General features: G+C 40.0%; 2 protein-coding genes across 2 annotated transcripts in view; one reads left to right on the top strand and one right to left on the bottom strand.

Annotated features, from left to right (window-relative positions):
* Positions 1–14,004, bottom strand: part of LOC139749059 (trypsin-1-like) — a 31,526-nt gene extending 17,522 nt beyond the window's left edge. The window contains exons 1-2 of the mRNA XM_071662506.1: positions 13,865–14,004; positions 3,759–3,893 (exon numbers count right to left, since the gene is read on the bottom strand). The gene's annotated coding sequence lies outside the window, so the exon portion shown is untranslated. The remainder of the gene's footprint in view (positions 1–3,758; positions 3,894–13,864) is intronic.
* Positions 13,889–25,026, top strand: part of LOC139749053 (probable glutamate receptor) — a 33,959-nt gene continuing 22,821 nt past the window's right edge. The window contains exons 1-5 of the mRNA XM_071662494.1: positions 13,889–14,117; positions 14,451–14,788; positions 18,402–18,581; positions 22,221–22,317; positions 22,944–23,046. Coding sequence (XP_071518595.1) covers positions 13,889–14,117; positions 14,451–14,788; positions 18,402–18,581; positions 22,221–22,317; positions 22,944–23,046 — 947 coding nt within the window. The remainder of the gene's footprint in view (positions 14,118–14,450; positions 14,789–18,401; positions 18,582–22,220; positions 22,318–22,943; positions 23,047–25,026) is intronic.

The raw sequence follows: 25,026 nt of genomic DNA, 5'->3' as shown, positions 1-25,026 counted from the left end.
TGTCTTGTTTGTGGTATACTTCTCGTACTTTACTACCTTGCGGTGTACATTTTGTGGTTTATATCTCGTGTACTGTTTGTGGTATGCATTTTGTGGTTTACTACCTCTGGTGTAGTGTTTGTGGTACACTTCCCGTGGTTTACTTCCTCTGGCATACTGCTTGTGGTATTCTTCATGCGGTTTACTTACTAAGGCGTATTACTTGCAGTCCACTTCTTGAGGTTTACGCCTCATAGTTTACTGACAACTAATACAATCTTCTCTCGTGTTTTGCTATTTGGCCTACGGTATAATTTTTGTGCTTTTTGCATGAACAAGGCATAGGATTAAATTATATATATATATATATATATATATATATATATATATATATATATATATATATATATATATATATATATACTTTTTTTTTTATACTTTGTCGCTGTCTCCCGCGTTTGCGAGGTAGCGCAAGGAAACAGACGAAAGAAATGGCCTAACCCCCCCCCATACACGTGTATATACATACGTCCACACACGCAAATATACATACCTACACAGCTTTCCATGGTTTACCCCAGACGCTTCACATGCCTTGATTCAATCCACTGACAGCACGTCAACCCCGGGATACCACATCGCTCCAATTCACTCTATTCCTTGCCCTCCTTTCACCCTCCTGCATGTTCAGGCCCCGATCACACAAAATCTTTTTCACTCCATCTTTCCACCTCCAATTTGGTCTCCCTCTTCTCCTTGCTCCCTCCACCTCCGACACATATATCCTCTTGGTCAATCTTTCCTCACTCATCCTCTCCATGTGCCCAAACCACTTCAAAACACCCTCTTCTGCTCTCTCAACCACGCTCTTTTTTATTTCCACACATCTCTCTTACCCTTACGTTACTCACTCGATCAAACCACCTCACACCACACATTGTCCTCAAACATCTCATTTCCAGCACATCCATCCTCCTGCGCACAACTCTATCCATAGCCCACGCCTCGCAACCATACAACATTGTTGGAACCACTATTCCTTCAAACATACCCATTTTTGCTTTCCGAGATAATGTTCTCGACTTCCACACATTCTTCAAGGCCCCCAGAATTTTCGCCCCCTCCCCCACCCTATGATCCACTTCCGCTTCCATGGTTCCATCCGCTGCCAGATCCACTCCCAGATATCTAAAACACTTCACTTCCTCCAGTTTTTCTCCATTTAAACTCACCTCCCAATTGACTTGACCCTCAACCCTACTGTACCTAATAACCTTGCTCTTATTCACATTTACTCTTAACTTTCTTCTTCCACACACTTTACCAAACTCAGTCACCAGCTTCTGCAGTTTCTCACATGAATCAGCCACCAGCGCTGTATCATCAGCGAACAACAACTGACTCACTTCCCAAGCTCTCTCTCATCCCCAACAGACTTCATACTTGCCCCTCTTTCCAAAACTCTTGCATTTACCTCCCTAACAACCCCATCCATAAACAAATTAAACAACCATGGAGACATCACACACCCCTGCCGCAAACCTACATTCACTGAGAACCAATCACTTTCCTCTCTTCCTACACGTACACATGCCTTACATCCTCGATAAAAACTTTTCACTGCTTCTAACAACTTGCCTCCCACACCATATATTCTTAATACCTTCCACAGAGCATCTCTATCAACTCTATCATATGCCTTCTCCAGATCCATAAATGCTACATACAAATCCATTTGCTTTTCTAAGTATTTTTCACATACATTCTTCAAAGCAAACACCTGATCCACACATCCTCTACCACTTCTGAAACCACACTGCTCTTCCCCAATCTGATGCTCTATATATATATATATATATATATATATATATATATATATATATATATATATATATATATATATATATATATGACGCATTGGATATTAGTATAACTCCGCCAAATTCCAGGCTAATCGACTCATCTAAATCTCAGAGGTTGGTAGAAAGAAAGGTACTTATTAAAAGAAAACGGGACACGAAGAAAAAAAATGAAAATCTCTCTCGCCAAAGGGGAGACACATATACATTCGAAAAGTTCCTTTAAGATACCAAGATAACAACACACGATAAAGTACCCATTAAATGGTGTAACTAAATGGCGCTGTAAAAATACCCACATAATACTTGCAAGTAACCAAAATAATGCTGCAAATACCCATACGATGCTCTAAGTTCCCGAATTATGCTGTAAGTTTCCAGAATAATGCTGTAAATACCCCACATGATGCTGTAAGTACTCACATGATGCTGTAAGTACTCACACAATGCTGTAAGTAACCCACATAATGCTGTAAGTACTCACAGGATACTGTAAGTACTCACACAATGCTGTAAGTAACCCACGTGATACTGTAAGTACTCACATGATGCCACAAGTACTCACACAATGCTGTACGTACATGATGATGTAAGTACTCACATGATGCTGTAAGTAACCCATATGATGCTGTAAGTACTCACATGATGCTGTAAGTAACCCCCATGATACTGTAAGTACTCACATGATGCTGTAAGTACTCGCATAATATAATGAGACAGTAGGACTACTGACCACATCTCCTACGGCGGCTACACCGCGAACGCCCGGGCCCACCTTCGCCTGCGAGTATCTCTCCTCGTCATTGGACGAGAGGGAGAGCAGCCTCAGCGACGACCTTCTCTCCCCTCCACCTACACCACTTTTCCTCCAGGTGTTCCTCCTTCCACATCACCTATTCCTCTATCCCTTCCACTTCCACGTCCTTTCCCTCCACCTACATCTCCTTTTCCTCCATCTACAACTCCTTCCTACCCCACCTATTTCTCATTCCCCTCCACCTGCGTATCCTACCTTCACTTCCCTCTCTTGTCTTTACATGTTTTCTTCCTACAACCCCACGTCCCGCGTAATTAATTGTAGGCGAACCACTTCGCGTTGGAACATTTGCCCAAGAGAAGCATGAGGGATGATAATGATGATGACCGGTGTTAATTAATAGTAATTTGTCTCTGTTCACGAGTTCTGCAGGACAGGAAAATTGTCCAGGGAAGAGGCTCTGATATACACTGATATACCTGGTGAGCTCCACTCTCTCTCTCTCTCTCTCTCTCTCTCTCTCTCTCTCTCTCTCTCTCTCTCTCTCTCTCTCTCTTCCTTTCGGCCCCCACTTTATTCGCTCAACTTTTGCCACTGCACTTGCCAAGCAAACGTGTATATGTTTTTGGGTGAATGTGCGCGAGCACGGTAGACGGGAAACATCATACACACACACACACACACACACACAGAGGCTCTTACAGTAGTTGGATGAATAATTAATCAGAGAATCCGCCTTCCAACTGCACAATGAAGGAGACGTAAAGCAATGTACTTAAGGACAGTGCAGATGGTTATCTTCCCACAAGTAACAAATTATAGAAGTCTTCATCTAAGATGGACTTCAGGAGACGACAAAGTACCCAATGTGTCACAAGAACACATCAAGACGGCTGTAAAAGAAGTATATAGAGCGTCACTCTAACCAAAGGAAGTATTGAGAGTTAATCTAACTTCTGTAAACGTGGGGAGAGAGAGAGAGAGAGAGAGAGAGAGAGAGAGAGAGAGAGAGAGAGAGAGAGAGAGAGAGAGAGAGAGAGAGAGAAGGGTGACAACATTACTATACACTTGGGTAAGCTCCCACGGCTGCTGTGGCAACAGGAAGAAAGGGTGAGGTAGAAGCCTCGGTTTTGCTCCTGTAGTAAGGGTAAGTCTCTCATTACCTTGTCTTGTGGTGGTGCTGCAGACGACAGGAGACGCCGCCCAGGGAGGGTCAGAGTAGAGATGAAACGATGCTGAGCTCCCGTGAGCTGTGCTGCACAGAAGGAAGGGGCGTTGTCGAGGTCCATTGGCTTGAGCTGCAGAAGGGAGAGGGCGCTGCTGAGTCCTACACGAACGTGTTATATAATTTCTTTTTCTATCATTATTATACTTTGTCGCTGTCTCCCGCGTTAGCGAGGTAGCGCAAGGAAGCAGACGAAAGAATGGCCCAACCCACCCACATACACATGTATATACATACACGTTTTATAATGTATCACATGTAAATATCACAATGATGACTCAGAAGCTAGTGATCAATCAATATCCGTCAGCTACATAAATTGCTCCTCTGAACACCTTATTTTACATGTAGTCAGCAATTCTAGTGACCAAGTACTTTTGATTATGACATTAAACTTTTTCACTATTTCCAAGCGTTGAGTGGATATAATTACCCGTGTGCCGATTATATCAAATTCGCACAATAATAACTGAATAGCTTAGGTGAACCAGCGGAATATTTTAAATAATTGCCAACGACACACTCTAACCGATTGCCAATACTTGTACGTGAATTAATTAATTTCGCAGCACAGTATTTATCCCGCTGTTGGCGTTTCATTTCCATTTTCGCAACCTTATTTTTCTCGCTTGGGCTGGGAGGGAAGGAAGGGCTCGCACGCATATTACTTTTTTCTGAACGTCAACAAAACCCTTGAATAGATGATTATGTGTCTAAACTCAGTCCTTTCTCACCAAGCATTTTCATAACTGCGAACGTTTTTATCCTTTGTGTAGAGTTTTATAACTACATGCTACTCTAAACGCATTTAAGTAGCATTCAAATTATACGCGGTTTGCATATTAATGGCACTGGACAACCTTTGCAGCTGTGGTACATGCGATTTCGAGTGAAAATTTAATTAAAACACGTAAAAGTGCATCATAATCAGGATCATCGAGTATCGTAATCATGATTAAGTCGATAATCGTTGTCGTGATCATCGACTTTCTGATAATCATATCGGAAGGATTTGTTTTGCCTAGAAGATAACTTGAAGACAACCAGAGTTTACTTGTAATTAGTGTAACAAGGCTACGGTAGACAACCAGTGTTTACATCTAATTACTTTAACATGTCTATGGCAAGTGCCTTGACAGTGGATAGGGGAGGCGTAGAAAACGTTAGGCTAGGTTTTCATTGGGTCTGCTACTCCACACTCTCCCTAGCCTAGCCACATTCAAGAAACTTGTCAGACTCTCTTGAAAATAAACTTCAACTGTCTTTAACTGTCTCAATACTTGATACAAATCATAAGATATGATTTTCATCGCCATTATAAGTTAATAACACCGACACTTCAAGATACTCTCATCTAAACATACACTACCTTAATACATTAGAACTGGCGAGGATCATTTGCTGGATAGATGACAACGAGAGGTCGGGGTGAGGAGGTGCAGGCGGCTGAGCAAAATGCTATATTTTATCATTTTATATATCTTTATTGAAAATATGGATAACGTTTGATGTTTGGTATTCATAATGTGTGAGAGTGTGGGCACTTTCTACTCTCCTTTAGTGAAGTTAGTGATCCAAAATCAGACTAGCGGGTAGTATTTATCTTGACATGACCTTACTGTAGTCAGTAACGGGGTGAGTTGCCAACGAACACTAGGAGGTGGTGGGTCATCAGCTAATTAGTTAACTTAAAGTAAGAATGATGCTATGAACATTCAGTACCATACAGTAATTATAACAAGCCATCAGCATCAAGGGGCAATTATGACAACCATTTAACACCAAACGAGTGAAATCAACTCATCAAAAGCGAGTATGGTCATGGCATATCTAGTTAACAAAGAGGGAAAATGAAATCAGACCAGACCAGCAGAGTTAAGGGAAAATAATTGACCCTCTGCTAGTGCTAAATGTGATATCGTCCATATAACATATGGTGCAAATGTATCTTCATTCAACAACCATTCAAAGAACGTTTCTCATCGAATCAATAACGCACGATTTTGCAACCAACTACCTGGAGGCCGAAGAATGAGAATGACATAAATCACTTATCACAGATATCAGCCAAGTGACTCAATACCTCAGGTAGGATTACCTGTCTCAGCACCATAGAACAAATCCAAACACCAGGCAACCCTACGTATCATCACAGTTTGAAGAATCATAACTTTATTGTCAGTACAAGATATCCTCACTGGACTCACTCACCCCAAGGATATTTCATTCTCAAGTATGACACCTTGGCAGCCCATCAGGTGTGGTAAGAGTGTTCCTGTCGTCTGAATATTGGCTCCCACCTCTGCTAACAAGGATCTGAGTATCGATAGTATTCTCCTTTAATAACTTTGTTAGGGTTAAGCTTTCATTGTCGAAGACCCCTCTTTCTTGATGGTATGTTTAACAAGGCTAATATAATTTGTTGGTGTTTGTATCCACTCTTTCTCTCTCTCTGCAACTCTACATCTCTGTGCCACAGAGTTGACAGGGGTGTAGGGGTTACAAAGAAAATAGCATATCACCTTCAGGATATCAAAAATAATGAGGGTCTCCGAGGGTAAGACTATGCTCCAATCATCATTACCTCCCGATATTGTTCTTCTCTAACGTTCCAACGGCATAACATGGCCATATTTCGAACTCAAAACATCGGGCTTATCATAATGTGTTCCCGACATCAGGTTTAAGGGGTCATTCATCACCTGAGAATGGCGGTGAGTTAAGCCTGACGAACGTCGACGTGTGGCTAACATTAGCCTCGTCGAAATTCTATTTTGCCGTACGTGCCGCCAAATTCTGGTAAACTTGTGCATCGGATGGGGGAGAGGGGAATCTTACGTATCTGTCGAAGTGTTAGGCAGGGGTGAGCTCTTATCTTCTGCTTGGGGTTGGTGCTTGTTCATGAATGGCTTGGGTGGAAGGGGGTTAAATGCCGTTGCAAAGAACTGGAACTGGGTGTCTAGCATGTTGCGTCGGCACCGCACTGAAGGTGTTTCTGTTTTGTTGCATACCTGGTGTATGCTTGTGGTGATGAAGCAGCTGTTGGTGTGGTTCGTAATCTCGTTATGTTTGCCTCTGAAAGGGTTTGACTGACCACAAGGGCGTGGCTTCGTTAAGACGGGATCGTATGAAATTGTATGTCGACTATACTGAGAAAGTCTTGTTAATGTGTCTTGTTTATTCTAGATGCGGTTGTGAGCAGGACGGAACGGTATAGAGGACAGCCAGGCCAGCTACGGCCTCGGACACCGGTAAGGGATACTACAGCAATGTTATTGTCTTCTCATCAGGGTGTCCAACCCAGTAACCCTCCCAGGATGACCCTTGAGCACGACTCAGCGTCTGAATACGATGGCGTGGCTTTTGTGCTAAAGGTTCGCAAACTCGTCATGACCACAGGGCTAATTCACGGTACTTGATGTATCCGCTAAAGAGATGGATCCCCTGAAATAATACTGATATTCCGGTCGATAACATAAATCAGATGAGGTGGTGATTTCCCAGGAATATACAATGATATAACTACGTATATTGTTGGGCATTCCTACGAAATTTCCGAGTCAGAAATACTCAGGAAACCGTCAGCAGCATAACAGAACAGTAATATACAGGCAACGGGTGAACGTTTAAATCAAGGTCTTAATATTTTTATCTATCTATATCTATCTATCTATCAACCTATATCTATCTATCTATCTATCTATCTATCTATCTATATATATATATATATATATATATATATATATATATATATATATATATATATATATATATATATATATATATCAAAGTTAATTACAGGCTAGGCACTACTGACGTACAGTATCGTCCCACCCTCCTCTGTAATTTTTTTTCACCTTTTGTTGCCTTGATTTATCGTCTTTGCTCCTCCCTGATTCTGTCATTCTCTCTATCCTTCCCTGAAGTTCCTTGGTAAATGACATCCTTTTTTGTCCAGCCCCCTTTCTTTGTGTTCCTTAATTGCGCAAATGGAGCACATGTTTATTCCATTTCACTGCAGGCTCTGTATAATGCATGAACATTAGCCGAGTGAAGATCAGAGTCGCTTCTTCACACACTTCTTTATATTCTTCTTCTACAGCTACCTTATATACTTTTATCATACATTTCTCTCTATTAAAAGCAAAATGTAGAGACTAACCAATATTTATCGCTTTGCTAATACTAATTAGATTATATATATATATATATATATATATATATATTATATTTTTTTATTATACTTTGTCGCTGTCGCTGTCGCTATATATAATCATCCCTGGGGATAGGGGAGAAAAAATACTTCCAACGTATTTCCCGAGTGTCGTAGAAAGGCGACTAAAAGGGGTGGGAGCGGTGGGCTTGACATCTTCCCCTCGTTTTACTTTTCAAATAATAAAGAAAAAGGAACAGTGAAAGGGGCTAAGTTAGGATTTTCCATCTAAGGCTCAATAATCTGTTCTTGGCGCTACCTTGCTAAAGCGGGAAATGGCGAATATGTAAAAGAGTGAGTGGGTAAACTTTGTGCCACTTTCCCTTGAGGATTGAGGCGTGACACAGTATCATTCATCGCCACACTCAAAGAAGGATACGAGATGGCATGTGATCTATACAAGAGGTGGATGAGCAAAAATTCCCGACGGCAAATGAGTTATCGCAATAGCTAATAAACACCGTCAATTTGGGTGTGTATAGATCAAGGACGTCACTGAAGCAGATTCCGGGGTATGGAACTTATCTTCATGCGAGATTAAATTTACTGGATATGAAATCACTTGAGGTATTAAGTGGACGGAAACGAAGATCGCCCGTAAGGTAAACACAGACCATGGTCTTTGGTTTGTGAGAAGTAGGATTGCCATTCGATCGAGGCCTAGATGTAGAATTACTGTAGGCTTTCCACTAAACATTAGAGTGATTTTGAACACTATTACAACACAGGGCTTGACTATTTAAGACATGGGGAGAGAGTGACGCTAAAGTGGTTATCATATTGAAAAACGAACATCTGCCTTATCTAATTGCCCTTCTCTTGACCTTTTCTATTATACCATCATGTGTCTTTTAGTGAGGTGACCAGCTATTATATGCATATATCTTTTAAGTATATATTGTAAATAAATTGTGTGTGTGCGCGCGCAGGTAACCAATTAATATGGTACGGAGTTTTATACTCGTACGTCGTTCGTCTTTCTAGCGTTCTACAGTTTTGTCTATGTAGGTGTCCTTCTGTCAGTGTTTGTGTGCGGATTTTGTCGGCCTATCTGTACATTATGCCACTGTGTCTTGTCTCATTTCTTTTTATTATCTGAATGTCTCTGAATCTGCTTCCCTCGTGTCTGACACTGTCCACGCGTCTCTATCACCCTGTATCGCTTTTTTGTCTATTTGTCTGCTTCTGTCTAAATGCATTATGTTATGCATGATAAATTGGTTGTGTCATTATTCGCGAAGATGGATTGGCCACTAGGTGAATCCATCTGCACCACGTTAATTAGTGAGGCTTTCTCCAGTGTTAAGCATTCCGTCCTTCAATCATTGTCCTTCGTGTTCCCAGAATTAGTGTCTGTGAGACCCTGTAATTTTCAGTAAGCCTATAAGAAACACAGGAGGGTTGCTGAAGGAGCCGTTTATAGAATATTCCCGACTAAAAAAGAGAAAAAAAAAAAACGGATATTATAGCGAAACATCTGAGTAGCTTGTTTCATCTATTCATTAACTTTTTTTTTTTTTCATCTTGGGGGCAGCTCTTATAGCTGATTTCCCCCCCTTTTATCCAAAGTAATATTTCTTCCAATCCCCGACTTTGTATTTTCTCCCCCTCAGCACCAGACTGAAGGAGCACTCCATACCAATTTAAGAGAAAAAACTGTTGCTGCAATCCTCAATCAACTGGAAAATATTGGAATTATTCAGTGTTACGTTCCATGGGGGGTTCTACTGCAAGCGACGTAATTGGATTTACGACGACGGGGCACCGAGAGTCTTCATGATTAGTGGATGAGCCTCGATGTCTGCAGGCTGTCCTTAGTAATGAGTGATATGTTACAAAATATAAATGGCATTATTAGGATAATTTCAGCCACCCACTGTAAAACATTACCACACTCGATATATTGACTCGGACGACTTGAGTCTATTCTTTTGTGCTTTAATGGTGGTTGGAAGGGGCAGTTTCACTGTCTATGCATACTTAACGTCGGCAGTGTAGCGTTCAGTCCTTCTTCAGGTGCTGGAGGTGGTTGCTGGCGCTCCTGCTCCTGGCTATCAATGCTATTAACGGCAGCCTGGTTAGGGCGACGGCTGGTTATTTTTCGTGTCATTCCCTAGTGCTGGCTACAGGCTCTAGTGTTAGTTACTATATAGTACTGTTCTGGCCTGTTGATGTTGGTACCTACTGACGCTTGAATCCTGGTCGTTCCTATGAGTCCTGACCATATCGACCAATTCTTCTCATTCTAAATATGAATTAAACTGGGATTGGAATATCTAATAACTTTTATGAACCTTGTGATCCGCTTTACTTCCTTCTTCAACCCGGTAATCATTATCTGGAATAGTCTCCTTCCAGTTCAAAAATCAGAAGTCATTTAAAGTCCGTTGACTTCGTTAAATTGCTTGATTTCGGTAACACCTACTTTTCTGTTTCTGATGAGTTCACTACTGTTGACTCGTAATCCTCAATGCGTGGTTACATCTGAAAATGTTCTTTCAACAAGGACAGATCCTGTATATCCTGTGCTTATTTAATCCTTGCATCCACTGGACCACACGTCCCTTAATTGTTCGTGTCTTTACGATGCACATTACTCTCGCCATAGTTTCTCTTCATTCCCTTTATCATTCAGGTTCAAGATCCCCATGTCTCTTTTTTTCATGCCTTTTCCCTCTAGTCCTGTTGGATACTCCCAGGAAACTACTCCTAAAACCCCTTCCCCACACCCTATTTTTGATAGGCTCTGCACTCCGTGTTATGGCCATTTCAACTAGGGTAAGACCCGTATGAACTGTTTCGTTGTTCTTCCTCACTTCCTCATGAACGATGGTATATACCATCTTTTGCTTCATGGACGGCCGTGCTTACCATGTGTCGACAACAGCTCTCACTAGCCACATAAAATACACTTGGCAGCTTCCATAACTAAGGTGGAATACCAGCTTCACCCCTCCTGTTCCACACGCACTAATGTCTCGTTAAGCCTCAGTCCCCTACAGGATGCCCGGTTAACAAAACTATTTTGATGTTATAATTCTGGACGGCAGACGAAGCAGGACGATACACGTGATCACCATCAATAAATACTCCATTCATCGTCAGTATATTCTTTGTAAACTTGAGACACTACTACATGCGCTTCAACTCAAGAACATTTACACTATTAATTTTTCTTGAACTTGTCTCTTCCTAACGCAACTGGTCTTTCTAACTACCACGCAACAGCGACTACGGGAAAATGCGTAAGCAAGGTCTTTCTCAGTTACTCTTACGTCATTTACGACTAGGATACTGCTAACCCCCCTAATGTTATGTAATGATTTAAGTTCAGAAAATCCCCTCCTTTTTAAAAGTCCAACCGTGTACAATTGCGATTTATTTCTGTATTTTCAGTGTCTAGTTAATTCACTAGGCCATCAATTATATAATAACAATAATAATAATAATAATAACAATAATAATAATAATAATAATAATAATAATATAATCATTTGCTACATTATATATAATCGACTACATGCACCAAGTGTTAACCATGAACAACTGTATGTTACATGTGTTATCCATGCGTTACCCATGAACACATACCATGTGTTGTGAAGAATTCGCTCACTCTTCCAAGAACTTAAGAAGAATGTACAGTACGTGACATGTCGAACCATGACTTCACCATTCGCTTGCCATCCTTCACGCAGAACAAAAGAGATGATAGATTATTGACATGGCTGCCTATCAGAAATGCCGCCCACCTGTGCAAACAACAAGTTTTAAACATTAATGGTTGAACATTATAGATCTAACGTCGTTTGATGTTCTCTCGTCTCCATTGACTTTTCTTTGAACCTTTTCGTCTCGTAAGAACGTGGATGCGGAAAGAGTGAATAATTCAAGAACGTTATATAACCAATGTGAGAGAAGTCTACACGAAAAATCACTATAGGGTGATTATCGACCTGTGTTTCGAGCAGTGCTCTACGTAATGATAGTGACACAAGGGTGCTGGGCCGTCAAGCGGTAAGAGGCAACTTCAAGTTGTGTTGCCACATACAGCGCCACGTGAAAAATCTATAAATTTCTGAAATAAATAAGATGAACAGAGCCATAAATCTAGTCCTTGATAAGACAAACTACGTCGTCTGCTCCAGTTTTTGTGTACGCGTGCCTATCATTAAGGATTTTCATTTTTTTTTTATCTTTTGCGTCAGACTTGTGTACTGCGCTGTAGAATATTCATCTGCAGTGATATATGACTAACGTCCACGTCAAACAATATCTTTTTTTTTGGTTCTACCGTGGATCCAGTAATCTTAATATCCATCATCCACTTAAAGGAACATCCCTTGACCACTTTTTTTCGCGTGAAAGTAACTTTTCATTATTCTCATTGTATTTGGGTATATGGTAAAGATATTATTGATTTTTTTTTTTTTTTTTTTTTTTTAGAAAACTGTGGACTGTAAAAAGTTCTTATCAAGTCCGACGAAGTCTGCATTGCACTTGGATTCTGCAAGGGAATGAATATACTTTGTGGTTGAGTCATCACTGCTAATCGCTATAAGATACTTTTCTTTAAAGAGATATTATTACTGGCTAACTGCTTTTATAAGGTAAGAGATGTCCGTGAAATATGTCTTGCCTAGATCTGAGAGTATTTTACAGTCTGCATTTTTCCATGTCCTTGTCCAATTCACTAGTCTCGCAAAATTCCCCTCGACATTGTCGGTAGTCTCCCTTTGAATTAACTGTTTCCTAAGTTTGTGTCGTCGGCAGATCTTCAGAACCTACTGGTCAGTAAAGTCTCTATGTCACTAACATATATGTTAGGGAGTAAGGGTCCCAGGAGTGAACCTTGTGGCTCTGAAACGCGTGAAGCCGGTCAGACGTTTCGCCAATCTATGAGTTTCCGGGTAATGAACTAATCCGCAATCCACTCGCCGATTCGGTCACCCGTGAGGTGACCTTTGATTTTATGTACTAATCTCTTAGATGGTACTTTATCGAAGACTCTGCGAAAATCCAGTTATATAACAAAGAATTTTGGAGTCCCACTTGTTGTATGACTAAAGAACTCAGTCATGTTCGTTAATCTTGATGTGTGATTACAGGAACCATCTTGATTGTCAGATATTTAGCAATTTTGTCATAGGAATGTCACATTTTCTCTTGATTCTAGCACTTTAAACAGCCATGAGGTCAATGGACCAGTAGTTCGAAGTACATTTCCCGTCTTCTCTGAAATCTGGTGTTAACTAGCTTTCAGTAAATATGTACCTTGCTGCAGTGACATGTTGAATATTTTGGTGACCGTAAAAGCTATATCTCGGTTCGCTTCTTTCAATATCCTGGGGAAGACCTCATCTGGACCATCTCATCTCATACATAGTACCCCAAGTCTTTGGTTTGGAATAGCGTCCGGTTTCTTTGTATACATATCTATGTAGGCCTACTTCGTGGTTTTCTATATGTCTAACGTCCATTTCTTCATATTCGATGCCCATATTGTGGTATTGGTATATAAAGAAATGTTTAGTAAACTATTAACAAGTTACAAGTTGGGTCCCACATTAAAAAAAAAAAATGAAATAGAAAAGATCCAGAGAAAGGCAACAAAGGTGGTGCCCGAAATAATTAAACTGTGAAACAGAACCTAACGTTTTTTTATTTGTCCATTATGGAAATGAGAAGATTAAAGGGAGACCTGATATACCTCTGAAGTTCCTGAATCTATATGACAATCTTAATAAGTAAAATAAGCACTTATCATGAGAAAATCACCCACTTATGATGTGGCTAGCTCAATCTCCCCTTTTACAGACTAGAATTGTTACCGTAATTGCGTGAACGTTGGCCAAATGGGTGGATCAAGTTTGATGTGTCTTTGGCTTATGGCTTCTCTCCTGTGGGCAGCTCAACCAAGCCCAGACGATCAGTCCCCAGCCGCCTGCTGGGCTGGAGTACAGGAGGAAGAGGTTCAACCATCCCCGGCAGCGGAAGACTACGCGACGATGGCACACTTCATTGCCGAATTCGCGAAGCTAATTAACGTCAATGAGATATATTTTTGTGTGATGGAGGAGGTAGGTAAGTACACTATTCCTGATTTTCTTCAATATATATGTATTCAAATAGTGTTGGTACATTCCACATTCAGAAACTATGTAAACAGGCATCTTTCACATGCAAAGTCTCTATTTAATATATGTATAAACATTCAGTATTTGCTTTAGTAAAAAGATAACGTGAGCTTCTATTGCCTACCTTGTCCTGATTTCTGCTGGACTGTTGTGCATTTCTCAATAGCCACATAAGTCACATATCAAGAGCATCAGTTCTTTGTGACTGTTCATCAATCTTGTTACAGTTTATTTCAGGATGTTTCACTTGAAGTATATTGATAAAGTCTCTTAACCACAGCTTCAGCTGATAAGGCTATAGAACGAATCTTTGCATCAACGCTGAGTCGGCATATGGTGTTCTACCTGTCGTGCGACCTGCCTCGGATGTGGGAGAGCATTAAAGCTCTGGATGAAGCCATTACCGTTCCTGAGGGTGGAGTGATGCAGTCACAGTTCCAACCTGCCGCTCTCCACGTCACCTCCCGCAGGGGCCTGGCTGCCACACTCGCCTCCTTATGGAAACAAGAACAGAGAGACTACGTTACTGCTACACATATTGTTTTGGGCGTCGACCTACCCCAGTGTCGGTCACAGTTTAATGCCACAGCTCGATGGTTTCAAGCATCTTACAGCATGGTACATTGTGCTCTTTAATGATTAGGTATCTACTTAAGGTACAGTAATAGATCACTTGCATACTAAGCTCAAGTTTGCAAGTTCTAGTCCTCTTGACACACTTCCTAAGGTGTTCTGTACCTTTAGTCAACCAAGATTCACGGTGAATAGGTACTTAAGAATCCAAGATGTTTGGAGGTAGTGATAACTACATTACTCCATGTTGTACTGCCTACTTCAAAACTCGGGCTTAACCACGCCAGTCACCGGTACATAAACTGGTGAGAAAATAATCGTGCATAAATATATAAAACACTTTCTTCCGGGCAAGAAAAGGACGCATCTGCAAATAAAACAAGTGGATACCTGATTAACTTGAAGAAATTGATTGCAATTATCCCTATTCCTGTGCTGATTACATATCCCGAGAATTTTACTCCCTCTCATCGATTAGCTACATGACACGATACAATTCCTTGCCATATTTTAATCCTGCATAAATTTACCGCTACTTTTCTAATGCATTATTTTCTTAAGTCCACATCTTGTACTTTATTATGTGCAACAACTAAGTATTTTCTTTTAAGATGTGCTACTACAAGCACAGCTAACACAATGCTTAAATACACTTTAGGTCAATGACGAACATGTCACTCCCAAACACTTCATCTACAGAGCACACGTTAAGGCAAGCCTGTCTGCGATTACTTATAAAATGCAAGCCTTTAGAGCTCACTGTATCATATTTCTACTCTAGCGTACTTAAACTGAATATACCTATCCTTATTAGAAAACTACAACCTTATCTTAAGAGTGAAAGTTATGGCAACAGAACTTGACAAACTCTCGTCTAATTTTCAAATTCGTTTTACTTTCTCTTTAAGAGTGATGAAGTCATGATTATTGGAGTACACGATCGTGTGTTGGTTTGCTGTATATATACAATGATACCAGCATTCCTCAACTATTAATAACGTTACTGCAAACATAACTATTAAAATATGTGCCACTCAAATAATTTCCTTGAGTGACTCTACTTGAAAGTGATTCCTTAATCACCATACCAGTCTTACCCATCATAAGCTTACCCTATACTCTGTCCTATTGGCAAGACTTTCAGCCGAATATTTTTTTTTCTACTCCTATATATGAGAGAGGATTAAGAGATTGAAAGGATATATGAGGTAGGATCTACTTTCACAGTTGCTTTTGCTTTACCTTTTGACACTAATGAAGGTTCAAAGTCGAGGCAATGATGGAAATACAGGCAAAAGCACCATGTTTAAAATCCAAGAAGGGTGTTACATAACCTGAATTGCAAAAATTCATATCAACAGAATATAGTTAATTTCTTCAAATGCCAACGAAATAAAAGTCCACTGTAATATTGGAAAAGCAAAGAAAATGAATCGTAGCTACTTTACAAATTTTGAGCAACGTGAATGTCATTTATCGCGAGAGCAGTTAGAAAGCATACTTGAACTATGGTCAGCTTCAAGTAACACGCCTACAAAGCTAATCATATAACTGGCCATCTTAATTTATAGAGTATGACGATAAATCAAAAATAAAATCATGGAAATGAAAAACGGACTCCCTACCCTCAGCATCAGCTCGACCTCGTTTATAAAGCTTGCCGTACTCGCTACCAATGATACACCTAGATACTTGGCGACGGTTCAGAGATCATTGATAGCAGAAAATCATTTGCGCCGGTTTATGACTGGTTCTACTCTTCCTGTGCAACCGAAAAAAAAAAATGTCCCACAGGCTGGGAACCACTGATTTAGAGAAATATTCAGCATCTATTAAATAAAGAGGGGTATATTTGGGGTTTTGTGATATGTTACTTCACTCTATTTTATCACTTGTCCACTACTTATTTGCTACTGGGTTGCCGAGCTAAAATTTTCCAAACTGAAACAAGGATGACTTCTGAGCAGACTTAGCCTCATCCTGAAGAGATGGATTGAGTATTTTGGAATTGTGAATGTTTGAATGATAAAGTGGCAAAATTTGGGTGTTTGGGCCGGCGTGGTATGCAAATGAGAAAGTCATGGGGAGTGGTTTAGTGAAGTGAAAAGAGGTAGTGAAAGCCCTATGCAAGATGAAATATGGCGAAGCAGCTGGAGTGGATGATATTGCAGATGAATTTATCATGAAAGGGGCTCATTGTGTTGTTGATTGAATGGCAAGGATTTTCAATGTATGTATGTATCATGGTGAGGTGCCTGAAGATTAGCAGAATGCATGTATAATGACACTATATAAAGGCAAGGAGGATAAAGGTGAGTGTTCAACCTACAGAGATATAATTTTGTTGAGAGTACCTGGTAAGTTGTATGCTAGGGTGAAGGCATGTACAAAGAAGCAGATTGGGGAGAAGTGTGGTTTCAGAAGTGGTACAGAATGTGGGGATCAGGTGTTTGCTTTAAAAAATGTGAGACACATTCAGAGAAACAGATGGACAGCATTTATGGATCTGGAGACAGCATATGATAGGGTTGATAGAGATGCTTTGTGGAAGGTCTAAAAAATATACAGTGTGGGCTAGAAGCAAAGAAGTTTTTTCTAAGGTGTAAGGCATGAGTATGAGTAGCAAGAGAGGAAAGTAAATGGTTCCAAGAGAAGGTTGATCTGTGGCAAGGGTGTGTTATGCCACCATGGTTGTCAATGATCCAATGGGGCGTTGAGAAAGATAAATGCACGAGTCTTGGAGGGAGGGGAAAGCAAGGTTAGGTTTAGCAGGATGAGCTGAAAGGAGACAACTTGGAAGTGAAATGTTTTAGATACCTGGGAGTGGACATGGCAGTGAATGGAACCATGGAAATGAGTCATAGCGTGGGTGTGGAGGCAAATGTTCTGGGAGCACTGAAGAATAAGTGGAAAGAGATCATTATCTGATAGGGCAAACATCGGTATGTTTGAAGGTATAGGTGTCCCAACATTATCATATGGATATGAGTCATGTAGTGCAGATACGACTTTGCAGAGGAGGGTGGGTGTGTTGGAAATGAAAGGTCTGAGGAAAATGTGTGGTGAGAAGTACTTTGATTGAGTAATGAAAGGTTAAGAGAGATGTGTAGCGGTAAAAAGTATGCATTCAAGACATCTGGAGGGGTAGTGAAATGGTTTGGACATACGGAGAGAATAAGTGAAGAAAGGTTGACAAACAGGATACATGTATCAAAAGTGGAAGGAACAATGAGAACAGGGAGATCAAACTGAAGATGGAGGATGGAGTGAAAAAGATTTGAGCAATCAGAGCCTGAACATGCTGAGTGAAAGGTATGCAAGGGATAGAGTGAATTGGAAAGATGTGGTATATTGGGTTTGACATGCTGTCAGTGGACTGATCCAGGGTACGTGAAGTGTCTGGGGTAAACCAGGAAAAGGTCTGTGGGGCGTGGATGTGGATAGGGAGCTGTGATTTTGGTGCATCACACGAGAGCTTGAGAACGACTGTGAGCAGATGTGGCATTTCTTCAACTGTTCCTGGCACTACCTCACTCTCGCAGGAAATAGCAATAAAGTATATAAAAAAAATATGAATTTTGGACAGTTTTCCTTGTTGCTTCTACTTGAACATAAAAATATAATGCAACAAGAACTTTCTAACGCTGTTCTCTACCAGAGTTCTAGGGAAGTAGTAATGGAGGAGGTATACCTGTTTGGTGATGGAATGGAAAGCCTAAATATTCCAGTGACTAGATGGAATTCTCGTGGAGAGAAAGCTGCAATGACTGTCCTTCACCTGCCAGGCCTTGGACCGGAAGATTTCAAGGGACACGTGGTTAAAGCTACTGCCATAATAGTGAGTCACATCCACTGTAACTCCTGATCAGGTACTAGAGTTTAGCATGAGGTCAACTAAGTCTTGTCACATGACTTGTAATTTGTTTTCCTCAATGCAGTACTTATAGTCATGTTATTTCTAACCCCTTTGCCACTTTCATGACTGTTTTTTCCCTTGATTAAATTTCACTGGCCATCTCCCTGATCACACTGCATTGTTTAGATTTCTGCAATATTTCTTTATCCCTATACTTTGTACTTCTTGATTTAAGCAGTAGTTAAACATATTCAGCCATGATTCAGGCTTATTTGGCAAAGTGATGTCCAGCACAAAGCCATGAGCCATATGTCATCCTTGCCCACCTTGTAAAAGCTCTTCTGACACATGTTTTCCCTTCGCTCTAAGTTACATGTTTGTTGAGACATTAATGTAGCCCTCCTCTGACTTTAGCTTGAATGTCTAGCTTCATCATCAGTCTTCTGTCGGGAACAATTTGAGAAGTATTCTGATGGTCCAAGATACAAAGTCTAACCACACATTCCCTTCTGTCAAGTATGAGCTGGTGTGTATGGTGACTTACTTGTGCTAAACTAAATGTACAATATAAGGAAGGAAGCTACATTCAAAGAGCCTCATCTTCAGAAGTTTCTTTTGTATATTGTTACCTCTGAAACTTACTCATATCATCTGCACTTTCAGTTTTCTCTCTTAACTTCAGTGTATCTACAACTTTATGACTAAATTATTTCTTCACATCTATTTTTTAGCTTGCTTTTTACATTCTTTTGTGTTATCCCCTCTTATCCATGTGACATTTCGAATGTAAAAACTCTTCTCTATCTACCTCAGATTCAATCATGAACTTGTATCTATTATCATGTCTCCCCACCTTTCTTTTTCCAACATGGTTAATGCTGTGGGTGCTAGTCTCTCCTGAAGCTGATTTCCTTACATCTGGTACATGCAATATTTTGTCTACTTCTTGTCCCTCTTCAGCAGATCAGTGTTCCTTCAGATAAGACAATCAGAATGGTGTTGCATACTCTTATTTTGGTTGTAGTATATTTGCCACGTATTTTTCTAGCATTTTCATACCAATGTACCTGAAATCAATTATGATGTTCACTAATTAATTTGCCCACTTAACAATCTTCCTAAAGCCATGTTCAGAATTTGGGCTTGAAACTATGTAAATGTAAACCTACTAACTCCCTTTCTTGTAGTAACTCCAGCAATTTCTTTCTCGCAAGATGGTATTTGGAACTAGGTATCTTTTCACTAACTACATCCTCATCACCTTAGAGTGACTTTGGTAGACCTTCTTTGATCAAGTATCTAACCACAGCTGAAAAGCCATTGGAGGTTCTCACAATACTAGTTATTCTTAACCTATATCAGAACTATAGCATCATCTGCACACGTATTCAGTTATGTTTTCACTTCTATTAGCAAGGAATAGCATCGGTATTATGAATAAGTCTTGCAGAACTCTACTGGTTAATTACACACAATTTGAGTGTCTCTAACTTGAGTCTTTTGCTATCTTCCACTAAGTTTTGATCCACTGAAGAAGTCTACCTCTCTGCCTGTAACTCAAATATTTTTATCAGCCTCGCATGGGAAATAGAGTCAACAACTTTTTGGCAGTTTAAAGACACACAGTCCACTCTTAACTATTTCGTCTCAGCCATTTCTCATGTTATAATAGAAGTCCAGCCTCTGAACTCATATTCTCTTTCACTTTAGTAGTGTCTCCTTTTCAAGTTTAATCCCAGTTATCCTCTCCAGTATTTTAAAGACTTTGCTTACCAGGAATATCAACCCATAGTCTAGAATCTTTGTCCCTTTCCTTAAAAGTTGGTTAAATTTACATTTGCCCTCCTTCATTTCCCTTGGAGTGATGTCAATCTCATTCACTTTTTGAGGAAAGATACAAGTATGCTGTTGAGTATCTCTGCACAATTCATGAATACACAGGGCGAGATTTCTTCATGGTGCTGCATTTTACATGAATCAAAAGCCTTCTCATGCCTTGCTGAAGAACCATAGTGTTTCCAAAGGTTAATCCTTCCTCCAATCTCTTTTGCATTTGAGATATTGCAGTTGTTGTTTGCTGATGATACAGTGCTGGTGGCTGATTCGGGTGAGAAACTGCAGTAGCTGGTGAATGAGTTTGGTAAAGTGTGTGAAAGAAGAAAGCTGAGAGTAAATGTGAATAAGAGCAAGGTTATTAGGTACAGTAGGGTTGAGGGACAAGTCAATTGGGAGGTAAGTTTGAATGGAGAAAAACCGGAGGAAGTGAAGCGTTTTAGATATCTGGGAGTGGATTTGGCAGAGGATGGAACCATGGAAATGGAAGCGAGTCATAGGGTAGGGGAGGGGGCGAAAGTTCTGGGAGCATTGAAAAATGTGTGGAAGGCAAGAACATTATCTCGGAAAGCAAAAATGGGTATGTTTGAAGGAATAGTGGTTCCGACAATGTTATATGGCTGCAAGAGTGGGCTATAGATAGAGTTGTGCGGAGGAGGGAGGATGTGCTGGAAATGAGATGTTTGAGGACAATATGAGGTGTGAGGTGGTTTGATTGAGTAAGTAATGAAAGGGTAAGAGAGATGTGTGGTAATAAAAAGAGTGTGGTTGAGAGAGCAGAAGAGGGTGTTTTGAAATGGTTTGGTCATATGGAGAGAATGGGTGAGGAAAGATTGATAAAGAGGATATATGTGTCAGAGGTGGAGGGAACGAGGAGAAGTGGGAGACCAAATTGGAGGTGGAAAGATGGAGTGAAAAAGATTTTGAGTGATCGGGGCCTGAACATGCAGGAGGGTGAAAGGCGTGTAAGGAATAGAGTGAACTGGAACGATGTGGTATACCGGGGTCGACGTGCCGTCAATGGATTGAACCAGGGCATGTGAAGCGTCTAGGGTAAACCATGGAAAGTTTTGTGGGGCCAGGATGTGGAAAGGGAGCTGTGGTTTTGGTGCATTATACATGACAGCTAGAGACTGAGTGTGAACGAATGTGGCCTTTGTTGTCTTTTCCTAGTGCTACCTCGTGCACATGCGGGGGAAGGGGGTTGTCATTTCATTTGTGGTGGGGTGGCGACGAGAATGAATAAGGGCAGACAGTATGAATTATGTACATGTATATATATGTATATGTCTGTGTGTATATATATGTATATGTTGAGATGTATAGGTATGTATATGTGCGTGTGTGGATGTGTATGTATATACATGTGTATGTGGGTGGGTTGGGCCATTCTTTCGTCTGTTTCCTTGCGCTACCTCGCTAACGCGGGAGACAGCAACAAAGTATAATAAATATAATAAATATATATATACCACTTCCTTACTTCCTACCCCTGGAGTACCCTATCCTTAATGAGGCTCTTGCAGCGCTGATGAAGTTGGTCAGGATGACAGGTCTTAAAGAGTTGTGACGTGCATTTTAATATGCAAAGAGTGCAAGGCAAATGAATAATAAGTGCTTGGTGTCTTCTTTATGGTAGTTGCATCGTGGGCATGAAGGGTCTTGGAAATGTCAAAACAGTGTTTGTAGCATTATAGTGATGGGTGATATCTTGAGCATAAATGGGAGAATGTAACAATTGATTGTCTGGGAGTGTGCCAGTTTGATGAAATTTTTTTTTCTTTGCAGTATAGTCCTCATATAATGAAATTACCCGTATGCAACAAGTCCACATCACTTAACTCTGTTGCTCGGTTTGAAAACCACTGCACTGCTAAACGTTTGGGTAAGTTCAGTCTTGATGTAACTGGTGTCTTTCCTTCTCATCGCACTTTAAAATAATATTGTTATGAATTCTTCATACATGCTTTTCCTATGAAGCTTCAAATCTTAATCATCATTAGAGTTTAACAATATAATTTCTACATTTTCAGACCACAGGATTTCTATTTCTTTGGGTTAATTTTATTAAGGTATAGTTGCAGACTAAGTCTTGGGACATACCTTTACTGAGGCTATACTGAGCTTATCCTCTAAGAAGAAAGAAATAGAGGGCTCCGTACATCTTCAATCAGGAGCATATTGATACTTGATGCATGCTCCTGGACCTTTGCGTGTATGTGTACAGTGCCATATACATTAATGCTGAAATTTAAAACTGAATGAAATTGTATAATTGGAATTCAGTCTGGGATTTCACAAAATTGTTTCATCAAAAGTTGATGAAAATATCTGATTATTACACTGTACATGTAAAAAGAAAAAATGAAGTATCTTAAAGTCTGTTTCATGATTAGCCTTTTGCCAGTTCAACAAAAGGAAATATTTGCCTAAACCAAATTATGAATTTTCATGTTCCTATTGTTTTTAGATAAGAAAAATGGAACTCTTAATGACATATTTCTTTTTCAGAGGGAGTAATGGTGGGGAAGTCAGGCGAAGTAAAGGAGAAAGGGGAGTATGGTGGTTACCTTGTGGATATCATCCTCACTCTTGCTGCTGCTCTAAACTTTAGGCATGTGATATAATTGTAGCTTTTACTGAATGATGCAAGTCTGCATCCACATGTGCACGCATATACACACACACTAACAGAGACATGCAGACATAGGAGAAATATTTATTATAAATGAGAAAGGAAGTAGCTAACTTAAAACATCAGCATAAGGACAACATTATAGAAGTTAGGAAGAAAGGAAGCAAATTATGAAATACACCATGATAACCAGTCTGCAGCAAAGTACAAAAATCCATATGGCTGTGTAATCAATTTCAGATGCATTCACAAGACTATAAACCCTCCAGTAAAATATGAAAATATTAATTGATCCTTTTTTCAACTACTGCTTTATTAGGGCAAAGGTTTTTTTTTTTTTTTTTTTTTCATACTATTCGCCATTTCCCGCGATAGCGAGGTAGCGTTAAGAACAGAGGACCGGGCCTTTGAGGGAACACCCCCACCTGGCCCCCTTCTCTGTTCCTTCTTTTGGAAAATTAAAAAAAAAAAAAAACGAGAGGGGAGGACTTCCAGCCCCCCGCTCCCTTCCCTTTTAGTCGCCTTCTACGACACGCAGGGACTACGTGGGAAGTATTCTTTCTCCCCTATCCCCAGGGCAAAGGTGTAGTTTCTAAATCTGGCACTAAATAAAAAAAAAAAGCTGAAGGAAACAAAAGAAAACTAAATTGAATTATCAATTTGTGATGCTTGCAGGAATGCACAAACTTCCTTAAGTGTTACACCTTCTTGCTCTATAACCTCATGATGGTGAATGAATTGTAAAGGGATACAAAAATACTAATAGGTGGACTTAAACAGACACTATGCAGGATTGCACTGCCAATAATACTCACTCTTCAAAGCCATCTCATATCATCATTACATATCCATTTATGCAATATGAGAAATAACACACTCATAGTGATGAACTGGAATGGGCACAAAAACATAGCACCTGATTTAAAGGAACACTACACAATCCTCTGCTGCCAACTCTTACACACTCATTAACAATATTGTGCATTATCACTACTTAAATTCATTCAAGCATTATATTACATAACAAACACATACACAGCATATCTGACACCATAGTGTAAATAAGTTACCTAAATAACAGTGGAAACAAAAGAGAAAGGGAAGATAAATGAATCACTATGTGGACAACAGTAGTCAGGTGACTGAGTCAATATTTATGCATATCATTTTTGCCAGCCACCACTTAAGGGTAGCACTTTCCTGGACCTTGGTGCCATTTTCTGGCTTAGGAAAGGGTAGGTGAACCAGGAAGGCTGTACATACTGTGCACTGCCAGCAGCTGAGAACTGCGGAAGTCCATTATCTATACAAGTATATAATCAAACTGAGGGATACAAAGAGAAAAGTTGCAGAAGAATTATATAAGAAGCTCAATGCAAACAGCTTGTGAAGTCACCATGGAAAATATTCCCAACACTAGTAAGTGGAATGGGAAAGAGATCATAAAAAGCAGTAAGATTGTTAAACAGAATTAGGCTACTAATGAATCTTAATCCATGTTAGATTCAACACCTGACAACTACTTAAGCCTCTGCTCCAAAAATCAGTGAAAGATGGATCAGCACTAGCAGATGGAAGAGATGAAATGTTTTGCCTATTTTCAAAAAAGAAGCATAAAAAATACATTGAACAAAGACTGGCATCTCTAACAAGCAGTCTGTAAAACCCCGGAAAAGGTAACCAGAAAACATACATTCTTAGACTGCCAAATGAGATTCAAAACTTTCCCACACAGGAGGCTAGTTAAGAAACTTAAAATTTTTATGCAAGCATAAGAGTGGAACTCCTTCAGCAAGGTGAAAATATTTGAGCAGAAAGGAACACAAAACTCATGTCAGAGGAACTTTTCTACCTGGACTTGAGCAACCAATGGTGTTCCATTTACATGAGGGACCTGATTCATGCTGAAAAAATTTACGGATATTGCAACAATCACGAGAGAAGTAAAGTGTCCAGAAA

The sequence above is a fragment of the Panulirus ornatus genome, chromosome 6 (assembly GCF_036320965.1).
Source record: "Panulirus ornatus isolate Po-2019 chromosome 6, ASM3632096v1, whole genome shotgun sequence".
Lineage (NCBI taxonomy): Eukaryota > Metazoa > Arthropoda > Malacostraca > Decapoda > Palinuridae > Panulirus > Panulirus ornatus.
The sequence above is the reverse complement of the archived record's forward strand: the minus strand, read 5'-3'. Positions and strand labels throughout refer to the sequence as shown.